The sequence below is a fragment of the Pelophylax lessonae genome, assembly GCF_965119305.1.
Source record: "Pelophylax lessonae genome assembly, chromosome: 8".
Taxonomy (NCBI): Eukaryota; Metazoa; Chordata; class Amphibia; order Anura; family Ranidae; genus Pelophylax; species Pelophylax lessonae.
In genome coordinates, this window is record NC_138775.1 from 250,448,054 (window position 1) to 250,460,193 (window position 12,140).

The 12,140-nt window shown below is 44.6% G+C and overlaps 1 protein-coding gene across 1 annotated transcript in view; it reads right to left on the reverse strand.

Annotated features, from left to right (window-relative positions):
• The window catches only part of LOC309561366 (cytochrome P450 4B1-like), a 52,589-nt gene extending 44,066 nt beyond the window's left edge, over positions 1-8,523 (reverse strand). The window contains exons 1-2 of the mRNA XM_082265246.1: positions 8,291-8,523; positions 3,976-4,120 (exon numbers count right to left, since the gene is read on the reverse strand). Coding sequence (XP_082121372.1) covers positions 3,976-4,120; positions 8,291-8,485 — 340 coding nt within the window. The 5' untranslated portion in view covers positions 8,486-8,523. The remainder of the gene's footprint in view (positions 1-3,975; positions 4,121-8,290) is intronic.
• Between the last annotated feature and the right edge of the window lie 3,617 nt (positions 8,524-12,140).

Here is a 12,140-nt window from a genome sequence, read left to right on the forward strand (position 1 = left end):
TACAACCAATTAAGTCATCAGTTAATAAGGAGGATGTCTCTTGCCTCCACAGCATCCTTGTTTGTTCAGCACTCAGGTCACATTAGCTGAATGATGGAGAGAAATTCAGGAAGAAGAGAAACATTGGAATACTAGTCAGTACCAGTGTGCAAAGGTGTATTTACTTTGGAACAAAACAAATCATCTCTAAGGTTGGGTGTCCTACATATGTTTATATTGCTGCATTATGTAAAACTATTAGAATCGTTTTTTACAATGTAGAATGGGGTGCCTTGAGACTGCCCATAATTTTAAAGGGTGCCTTGACTGAAAAAAGGTTGAGAAACACTGTTGTAGAGCACTGGGCAAACTGTTGGTGCTATATAAATCCTGTATATTAATAATAATAATAATAATAATAATAATAACAATAATAATAATCATCATCATCTAAGGTCCCCAACTCACATTTATACATACAGTACCTTGAAAAAGTATTCATACCCTTTGAAATTCTCCACATTTTGTCATGTTAAAACCCCAATAAAATACATTATAGGTTTTTGGTTGTATGTGATAGTCCAACACAAAGTGGCACATAATTGTGAAGTGGAAGGAAAATGATAAATGGTTTTCAAAATTTTTTACAAATAAATATCTGAAAAGTGTGGCGTACATTTGTATTCAGCCCCCTTTTTACTCTGATACCCCTAACGAGAACCTAGTGGAACCAATTGCCTACAGAAGTCACCTAATTAGAAATCAGAGACCATCTGTGTGTAATTTAATCTCAGTATAAATACAGCTGTTCTGTGAAGCCTCAGAGGTTTGTTAGAGAACCTTAGATAACCAACAGCATCATGAAGGCCAAGGAACACACCAGACAGGTCAGAGATAAAGGTGTAGAGGTGTTGAGATGTTTAAAGCAGGGTTAGGTTATATAAAAATCTCCCAAGCTTTGAACATCTCACAGAACACTGTTCAATCTATCAACTGAAAATGGAAAGAGTATGGCACAACTGCAAACTTACCAAGACATGGCCGTCCACCTAAACTGACAGGCCGGGCAAGGAGAACAATAATAAGAGAAGCAGCCAAGAGGCCCATGGCAACTCTGGAAGAGCTGCAGAGATCCACAGCTCAGGTGGGAGACTCTGTCCACAGGACAATTATTAGTCATGCACTCCACAAATCTGGCCTTTATGGAAGAGTGGCAAGAAGAAAGACATTGTTGGAAGAAAGCCATAAGAAGTCCTGTTTGCAGTTTGCGAGAAGCCATGTGAGGGACACAGCAAACATGTGGAAGAAGGTGCTCTGGTCAGATGAGACCAAACTTTTTGACCTAAATACAAAACACAAAGTGTGGGGGTGAACTAACACTGCGCAACACCCTGAACAAATCATCCCCACCATGAACATGGGGGTGGCATCATCATGTTCTGGGATGCTTTTCTTCAGCAGGGACAGGGAAGCTGGTCAGAGTTGATTGTAAGATGAATGGAGCCAAATACAGGACAATCTTAGAAGAAAACCTGTTAGAGACTGCAAAAGACTTGAGACTGGGGAGGAGGTTCACCTTCCAGCAGGGCAATGACCCTAAACATACATCAAGAGCTACAATGGAATGGTTTAGATCAAAGCATATTCATGTGTTAGAATGGCCCAGTCAAAGTCCAGACCTAAATCCAATTGAGAATCTGTGGCAAGACTTGAAAATTGCTGTTCAGATGCTCTCCATCCAATCTGACAGAGCTTGAACTATTTTGCAAAGAAGAATGGGCAAAAATGTCTCTCTAGATGTGCAAAGCTGGTGGAGAAAAATACTTGCAACTGTAATTGCAGGGAAAGGTGGATCTACAAAGTATTGACAGAACAGCTGTATTCATACTGAGATTAAATTACACACAGGTGGACTATTTACTAACTAGGTGACTTCTGCCGGTAATTGGTTGAACTAGGTTTTAGTTAGGGGTATAAGAGTAAAGGGGGCTGAATACAAATGCACATCATACTTTTCAGATTATTTATTTATAAAAGATTTTAAAAACCATCAATGCTATACCCATATGAATTTTTAAAAACATTTTCACACAAATAGAGCTTTCTTTTGGTGGTATTTATTCACCACTGAGTTTTTTATTTTTGCTAAACAAAAAAAGACCGAAAATTTTGAAAAGAAAATATGTTTTTCAAAGTTTGTTAAAATTTTGCAAACAGGTAAGTTTTCTCCACTAATGTGGCCACACTGATGGGCACTGATGAGGCGGCACTAGTGGGCATCGGTGAGTAGGCACTAATGAGGAGGCACTGATGAGGCTACACTGATGTCCAGCACTGAAGGGCACTGATAGGTGGCACTGATGGGTGACTTGATTATCAGTGTAGATGTGCTTTTCACATAAGCCGGTTATTGGCTCTCTTCCCCTTACGCTGTCAGCTTGAGGAAAGGAATGCTGATAACTGGCTTGTGTTTACGTCGTGACCAGCTGTCATTGGACACAGCTGATCACATGGTAAAGGACCGCTGCGATTGGCCCTTTACCCTGATCTGTGATCAGCTGTGTCCGAAGAGTAGCGTGATCATGGTAGGAAGTCCATGGACGTTCACCTTTTGTAACATGTGACATGTTATACTTATTTTCAGGGTGTAACATATCACATGTTACGAACAGGCCAGCCTCCGCTCCCCCCAATCCTCCACTCTGACAGCTAGCGGGGATCTTCTCAATTTTATAAAACTCAGCCAAGCAGGGCTCTGCCTTTGCAGCTGTTGGCTTGTAATTTTCAATTAACTACCACGGCACAGCGGAGCGATGTGGTCGTTTATGGAGTCTTCCTGTCAGATTGCATATGCTTGTACGTTCGATGTAAGGACACACAGATACACTGACAGGTCTGCAGGAGGCCTGCATGGCATCAGCTTCTGCTGATCGTTGTTGCAATACTTTACTGTACAGTCTCCAGAAACAACATTTTTTTTTTTTTTACCTGCAAAAAAAATTTGAATTTATTATTTTTTGTTAAAAGGTGAACTTATCCTTTAAGGCCTGGTTCACACAACTATGCGACTATGAGGGCTGCTTTTGTGCCAGCAAGATAGCTCATTCATTTGAATGGGCTGCTGTACCGGTGTTTCATGCAGGAAATGTGATTTCCCGGTGGTTCTCGCACCTGTAAATGTACTGAGTTTTTAGATGCGTGAGGTGCCATTAAGAATGAATAGCAGCCTCACACATTTTTAAAGAGCAGCGCGTTTTGCCTGCAGGTGCTGGAATAGGCGTAATTAGCGCACCCACAACCACCCGCAATAGTGTGAACCAGGCCTAAAGCAGTTGTTGCTGGTTAACAAAGTATTTAAAACAGGCTTGTCCACATAGCAGTGGGGAAAAAAAAAGTGTCACTAAAGACAAAACTTTTTTTTTTTTGGGTTGTCATCAGAACAGGAATAGAAGGGAAATCTTTCCACTGGGACAACATTTCTGGTGACACCCCAGGATTCCCTCACTTTAGAGGGATTTCCTCTCACTTCCTTTATTGGCTATGGCAATCAGGCAAAAAAAAAAAAAACAACCCTCAAAATGAAAAAAAAGAAGTTTGCCTTTAGTGACACTGGCCGTCCTTAGCCCCTCCTGTCACTCATGCTGCCAATCCTCTGTCTTTAGGGACTACCATGGCTGCAAAATCTTGACTGAGGGATACCCAGAATGCCGAGGCTCTGACTTCCTATAACATTAAACACTTGGGCCCCTCCTTCCCGCTCCAAGATTGACCAGACGACACATATCGTTTGGAGTCGAATGGCCATAGCAGCCTTTTATTACAGAAAGCAATTCAAATACAATACAATAGTCAACATAAATAATGTTAGCGTAGTGCTTAAAGACAGTAGAGAACGACAGTAACTTCCTTTTTCTATCAATTTACTTTTTACACCAAGGGCAGAGATGCTTGAACAACTATTCAACACTGATACAAACACCGAAATTAAATTCTTACCCTGCCTGGCCAAAATAGCCTTTGCATAATCAGGGTGGGTGACCACCAGCCATGCACGGAAATTGCCGACCCACAGCGGGAATCCATGCGGATACGTCTGAGCCCAATGTAGAGCAAAGTCCAAGTCCTTTCCGACTTTAAGGAACTGCAATTGAAGCAAAAAACATAAATATACACAGTACTTCCAGTAGACAATCTCAACCTTTTAAATTACCTATGTCTCTGATTTCCAAATACTTGCATGGGTTTTGAATGCAGGGGTGGCACTGGGATACACAGGGCTACAGGCTGATTGGTACTAGAGTCAGCTGTTGTAAGAAGATGGCAAAAGCTAAGGTGTGGCTGGTGCTTATTCATGGTTTGGTGCTCGACGTGTAAATAAAGGATTTTGCCTTGGTTCAAGCTTTGTGGTAGTGTGCGACCAATATTTTTCTTACCAACTTAAATGCCTGCATCCCCAGTGGTCCAGATGTGAGAGAAAGAATTCAATGTAAATACTAAGGTAATACTTTAAAGGTTGTGTAGCCGACTGCCATTCTTTGATAATGCAGACTTACCCTCTGCTCCTTCAGGCTGTCTGTGCACCTTTAAGACTGCTTGCAGAAGAGATCAGCCTCTCACAGGAAGTGGAAGAACAGGATTGTGGGAAATATAGTTCTAAAAGTGAGAGCAGACTGTTATCTGCATGACTGAGGAAACTGCACTCCCACAGAGCAACGGGGGAAGGGGAGGACCAGAGCAGAGCCTATAAACTTATCTGCTTCACAGCACTCTTGCTTCTGGGACTCAGTGAGGATGGACCAGCCTGAGAGGTGTGCTGGGACACTGTGGGTGATTGAGGCCTAGTACATGTGGCCTAGTGAGAGCGGAGCCTATCCTCAGCGGTGCGGATGCTGGCAAATACACAGCGGTAGCAGATCCAGCGGAGCTGAACAGAGAGCAGGCGGACGCTGAGCTGAGCTGACTGACCGACCGAGACAGAAGATCATCGAGTATTACAGGTGACACAGCATTGGGAGGAGATGTTCCGTCTGTGGATGAGACAGTCACATGTGGACTCTGCTGCTACACCAGAGTACCTGGTGACACCTGTAACCGCAAGTATAACTTTGCAAATAGAATACAGTGACAGCAGTTTGGATTGCATAAACATCTTTATCCCTGGATTACAAATATCACACAGAAGAGTGATAAAGAGCTCCAACTGCCGGTGAAGAATTTGCAAGGCCTTGCTAGCATAGAGAGTACACTTTCTTTAGTTCTTAAAGGGGGCTCCCGGTTATAGAATATAATGCTGCCAGTTGATTTAGACTGATTACCAAACTGAGTAGGTAGAAAAAGATTACAGTTTGAGGTTACTATATCTGAGTTATAGTATTGCAGTTACAATTGTAAAACATTACAGTCACTCTCACCTAACATAGGTAGGTAGGTGCTAGGCAAAAGCATCTATTTCTCCTTCTGCTTATCAGGGGAGCGTGATCTATTAGGTTGCCTGTTACATGTCTCCAGGTGTGATTCACTGGGCCTGAGGGAGTGTCCCCACTGCATCCAATGAGGGAGCTTGTTGGATAGTGGAGGAAACCCAGCCAGTGACACATTAGCTTTTATGAGAGTCCCAGTGGGAGGGCATTCTTGCAATACATCCTGGGATTGCTCATAAAAGCAGAGGGGACATGTGACAGGGCGTCTTTGGCGGGAAGCAGAGTCCCAGGAGGAGGCAGAGGGCTGTCTCTCCTCCTGCTGTGTATAAGGAAGGTGGTCTTAGGCAGTCGGCCTAGTGAACCAGGTGTGGAGCTGAGCTGCAGAGGATCCAGTGAAGCTGACAGTGGAGTTGCTGGCAGAGTCTCTCGGGAAAAACATTGTCCGTGAGTACCAGCAGATTTGCCTAAGGGTCTGCCCAGGAAGGGGTACCACTCCAAAGAAGACAGGAGATCAGGGAGCCAGCTCACACAGAGAGAGTTACAGTAAAGGGGGTGCCATGTAGATCCCTGAAGAATAGGGACAAAGGGGGTGCCTAGTAGGGCCCTGAAGAGTGATTCACAAATTAATACAGTTCATTTAGTTCTTCTTCACTGCAAGTGGCAAGGGGAATCAGCGGCCTTGCCGCACTCAGCTATTTCTAGACGTCCCAGCAATTGTGCATAGTTATTCAAGTTGGAGTATCCCACTCATTCCCTTCTCCCATCCAAGTTCTCAGTAAAACCACAAAAACCAAAACCCCTGGAATGTTTCTTGACTGAGCCAAGCACTTTGAAAAATGCTAAACTGTGGTGTTGTTGCTATGGGTAACCAAGGGGAATCTGTAACCAGCAGCTCCCAAGGGAGTAGTGCTACATATATATATTACTTGAGTGTTAAACATTTATTTGCTGTTAATCTCCCAGGCTTCGCCTTTATTACTGGAGTTTGGAGGCGTGACACCACACTAACGGTTATTTAAATATTTTGTCAATTCTTATGCAATTGTTTGCTTTGCCTCTTTCATTCTAGTAAACAGTTAAACTGGTGTTTCAGTGTAATCCTTAAGGTACATACACTCTAAAATTACCAGGTGTGCCAGTGAGGCGGGGCTTGTTCCTGGGGTTGAAAGGCAAAGTGCAGGACCCGTTATATTTAAGCGGCTCCTGCAGGGGGGTAGCGCTACAGTTGAATAAAAAGTTTAGTACAATATGAAGACTTTTGGTAGTTCAATTCTACATTCATTCATACGGATCTATGAATCAGACTTAAAGAGGTTGTAAACTCATTTAAAAAAATTTTTTTTTTTTAGAAGCTGCAAGAGAAAGACATAATGAGCTAGTATGCTTCGCATACTAGCTCATTATGAAATACTTACCTTAGAACGAGCCCCCGCCGTGCCGCTCTCTTACCTGTATGTCATGTCGCCCGTCTTCCGGGATCGCGGCATCTGGTCATCTGATTGGCCGGAGCCGCGGTGACGTCACTCCCGCGCACGGGAGCCGACGGTCACGGCACGGGGCTCTGAAGGAACGGCACGATCAGCCGTTCCTTCAGAGCGCATGCGCCAGTGACGTCACTGGCTGCATTAAAGGTAAATATCTCCTAAACGGTGTAAGTTTAGGAGATATTTACAGTACCTATAGGTAAGCCTTATCATAGGCTTACCTATAGGTACAACTTCATGAGGAGGGTTTACTTCCTCTTTAAAGGAGAGACAGTTTGGTTTAAGGCCTCGTTCACACCATGGTACAGAAATGTCAGTTTTTCTGCACACGTTCTGCAAGCGCACAAAAAAAAAAGCATTTGTTCTCTATGTGCCCTGTTCAGACCACAACACTGGCATCACGTGGTAAATTTTTCTACAAGGAAAAAAACTGACATGGCACCAACATTGGTGTGAATAGGGCACATGAAAACTGATGCCGATTTTCCCACCAGTTTTCATGCACGTATGGTGCACGTATGGTGTGAACGAGCCCATAGGGCCCCTTTCTCACGATTGGACCGATCGGGTCCGCCTGTCTGTTTTTCAGGTGGACCCGATCGGGCCACCCATTGACCTCTATGGGGAGGCAGATGTCAGCTGACGTGTCCTCGGGACCTGCCTGGCATCCGATCTGACAAGATCCACTGAAAAGAGACGTTCGCCTTCCATCCAGCGGTTCAGATCGGATGGGGTCAGATGAAAACGGACAGGCTGTCCATTTTCATCCAATCTCCCCATAGAGGACAGCGGGACTCTGACAGGTCCGTCTCTGCGCAGTGAGCAGAGATGGACCTATCTGCCTGCTCAGCGGGGATCAATGGAGCGATCCCCACTGAGCAAGCAGAGTCTGTCAAAACTGATCCACCCCGTGTGAAAGGAGCCTTAAGGCCCATACACACGATAAGAAAATCTGTAGGGAAAATTCGTCCAATGACCGATCTGTTGATTTTCGGATTGTTAGTATGGTGGCTTTTGACAGCCGACTCCGACTTTTTGGCTGACAAAATTCTGATGTGCAGGCTGTATAAATTTTGTCGTCCGTCAAAACAATGTCCGATTTTCGTCTCATTTCGACGGGAAAAAATCTTAAGAGCAAGACTAGGCATGTTCAGAGACGAAAGAACACATACAAAGCAATCCAACACATGACATCACTTCTGAAGTAGAATTCTGTCGTATGGGAAAATTTGTATAAAAATTAACCTCTTCACTTTTCACATCAGACTAGCATGCCACAAAAAATGGACGACAGATCGTGTGTACGGGGCTTTAGGGAAGGACAGGAATATTTGGTTTCAAATATTGTGCAATTCTGAATGCAATAATAAAATGATCAGATCTGAAAGGGATTAAAGTGCACCTTACCTCGTGTGCGTTTCCATACAGCCAGTGACACGGAGGACCCGGGAAAGGTTGGAATGCAGTGACCAGCTCCCTCCATCTCATATAAAACCTAGTGATCTTATAGAGTACATAGAGCCCAATCAGCCAGGCTGCCCACTGACACAGGTTTGTGGAACTCAATGACAAGAGAGAGGAAAGCAGAGGAGACAAAGCCATGATCAGGATAGTAAACAGACAGATCTTACCGCCCTACTGGGCATGTGTAATGAGGAACGCAGCTGCTAAGGGTAGCATGGCCTCAGCCTATCATTGTGAGCAGAAGGCTGGCCGTGAATGAGAAGGGCTGGGAAAGAATCTGAGCTTTGTATTCTGACGGAGAAATAGCTGCAGGGAAAATAGTAGGACAGAAGTGATTTATTGTTATGCCCCATACACACGTGCAGATTATCTGCAGACTTTTGTCTGCAGACTTACCAAAACCATATAATATGAGGTCAAACCTAAACACTTTCAATTTGTATGCAATCCGGCAGGCCCTTGCACTACATAAAAAAGGTAAGTCTGCAGACAAAAGTCTGCAGATAATCTGCACGTGTGTATGGGGCATTAATCACCGCCAAGTTTTAATCAGCCCAAGCCAATTCACCGCCAAGTTTTAACCAGCTCAAGCCAATTCCAGCACTCCTTTCCTATATGTAAAAACCATCATTTTTTGCTAGAAAATGACTCCCTAAACATTATATATGTTTTTAGCAGAAACCCTAAGGAAAATAATGGTGGTCATTGCAACTTTTTATGTCACATGATATTTGTGCAGCAATTTTTCAAACACAATTTTTTGGAAAAAAAAAAAACTGTTTAGAATTAGCAAAAAGCAAAACACTAAAGTTGACCCAATTTTTTTGTATAAAGATGATGTTACGCCCAATAACTAGATACCTAACATGTCACACTTTAAAATTGCACACATTCATGGAATGGCGCCAAACTTCAGTACTTAAAAATCTCTATAGGCTACGCTTAAACTTTTTACAGGTCACCTGTTTAGAGTTACAGAGGAGGTCTTGTGCTGGAATTATTGCTCTCGTTCTATTATTTGCGGCGATACTGGTTTGAACGTTGTTCAAATATGCAGGCGCAACATACATATGTGTTCGCTTCTGCGTGTGAGCACGCAGGGACAGGGGTGCTTTAAAAAAAAAAAAAAAACATTTTTGTTATTCTTTATTTTATTTTTACACTTTCCTTTCATTTTTTTTTTCATTTTTTATTTTTATCACTTTATTTCTATTACAAGGAATGTAAACATCCCTTGTATTGGACATAGGGCATGACAGGTCCTCTTTAGGCTGGGTTTACACTGCGATGCGGGAAACCCTGCGAAACCTGAATTGCAGACAGTTCAGACTGACATCAGCGAACTGCCGCAGGTGTCAATTCAAAGCTAATGACACCCCCAGATCGGTTTGCAGATCGAAGTGTGAACTGTAAAATGGTACAGGAATCAGATCGCATGGGTGTGATCCAAATCCAGTGTCGACCAAAAAAAGGGTCCTGTATCATTTGGTCCGAATGCGATGCAAATTCAGCCTTACAAACTGTATGGTTATATTCACATCGCACAGACATCGCATGTGATCTGCACAGCAATGCAGTGCGAATCAAATGCGATGTCTGTGGTCGCACCAGTGTGAACCCAGCCTTACAAAGAGATGTGGGGTGCCCATATCTCTCCTCTAGGCTGGAAAGCCTGAGATAAAAAAACAAAAGAAAAACGACCTCAGCCTTTCCAGCTAAAAATACGGAAGTGCTAACATGCCGGAAGTGACGTCATAATGTCGCCCCCGACCTCCGAAGGTCATAGAGATGGCTGGCGACCATCTGGTCCTCAGTCAGCTCTATGGTAAACTTCCGCCGCTGGCCGAGTCATTCTATGGCTCCATCATATGACATCCTACTAGCGAGAAGTGGTTAAAGAGGAGGATTAGCAAAGCCACTCCCATGACAATAAGTGTTATTTCATCGGAAATTACCTTATTCTAAAATGATATCTACATATACAGGGTGCTTAAAAGTAGGTACACATTACTTCCACATTATACATGTAGCGCTACTCCTGTAGGAGGCGCAGGCATTTTTGCCTAGGTCTTACCAAACTTCAGCCCGACAGCCAGGCACACAATATTTTCCACAGCCAGGTGTACACAACACCTCCGCTCGTTTCTTTAACTGCTTGCCGACCGCCCACAGTATATTTACTGCGGCAGTCAGCCCCTCCTGGGTAGTACTACGTTGCTCGCCCAGGAGCCTGCAGGGGGCAAGTCCGCGCTGCCAGAGGCGCGCTCCTGCCCCCGCTCGTTCCCCTGCATCCCCGCACGTGTGACCGGCGGCTCCGATGTCCGCCGGCCACTCGTGATCTCCCGCTGGAGAGGGGGAAAGGCAGGCGGCTGATGTAAACAAAGCCGCCTGTCATTCTCCCCGGTGTAACAGCAGAGACTATACGGTCCTGCTATGTAGGATTGTATGTCTTTGTGGTTACATCACAAGCCACGCCCCTTTACAGTTAGAAACACGCCCCTAGGGACACACTTAACCCCTTGATCACTAATAAAGTTAACCTCTTCCCTGCCTGTGTCATTTTTACAGTAACAGTGCATATGTATAGCAGGGCTCAAAATTTTTTAAGTCCTGAGCTGCTAGCCAGGCCCTAAGTGTTACTCGCCACCAGTTGCCCCACCCAACTCCTACCCTGCCCCTAATTCCGCCCCTAAACATACCTTGATAAATTATCTCATAGAATGATACTGTTAAATGTTTTTGCATTAATGTAGAAGTTATAAAAATAAATATTAATAACAACATTATCAGTGCCCATCAATGCAGCCTACCAGTGCCCATCAGTGCAGCAGCATCAATGAAGCTTATCAGTGCGGCCTGATCAGTCCCCATCAGTGCAGCCTGATCAGTGCCCATCAATGCAGCCTCACAAGCGCCCATCAATGCTGCCTACGCTGTGCCCATCAATGTAGCCTCCCCTGTGCCAATCAATGTAGCCTCCCCTGTGCCCATCAATGCAGCCTCCCCTGTGCCCTTCAATGCAGCTTCACCTGTGCCCTTCAATGCAGCTTCACCTGTGCCCTTAAATGCAGCATCACCTGTGCCCTTCAATGCAGCTTCACCTGTGCCATCAATGCAGCTTTACATGGGCCCCGTAATGCAGCTTTACATGGGCCCCGTAATGCAGCTTCACCTGTGCCCTTCAATGCAGCTTCACCTGTGCCCTTCAATGCAGCTTCACCTGTGCCATCAATGCAGCTTTACATGGGCCATCAATGCAGCTTTACCTGTGCCATCAATGCAGCTTTACCTGTGCCATCAATGCAGCTTTACCTGTGCCATCAATGCAGCTTCACCTGTGCCATCAATGCAGCTTCACCTGTGCCATCAATGCAGCTTCACATGGGCCATCAATGCAGCTTTACATGGGCCATCAATGCAGCTTTACATGGGCCATCAATGCAGCTTTACATGAGCCATCAATGCAGCTTCACCTGTGCCATCAATGCAGCTTTACATGGGCCATCAATGCAGCTTTACATGGGCCATCAATGCAGCTTTACATGGGCCATCAATGCAGCTTCACATGGGCCATCAATGCAGCTTTACCTGTGCCATCAATGCAGCTTTACCTGTGCCATCAATGCAGCTTTACATGGGCCCCGTAATGCAGCTTTACATGGGCCCCGTAATGCAGCTTCACCTGTGCCCTTCAATGCAGCTTCATCTGTGCCATCAATGCAGCTTTATATGGGCCATCAATGCAGCTTTACCTGTGCCATCAATGCAGCTTTACCTGTGCCATCAATGCAGC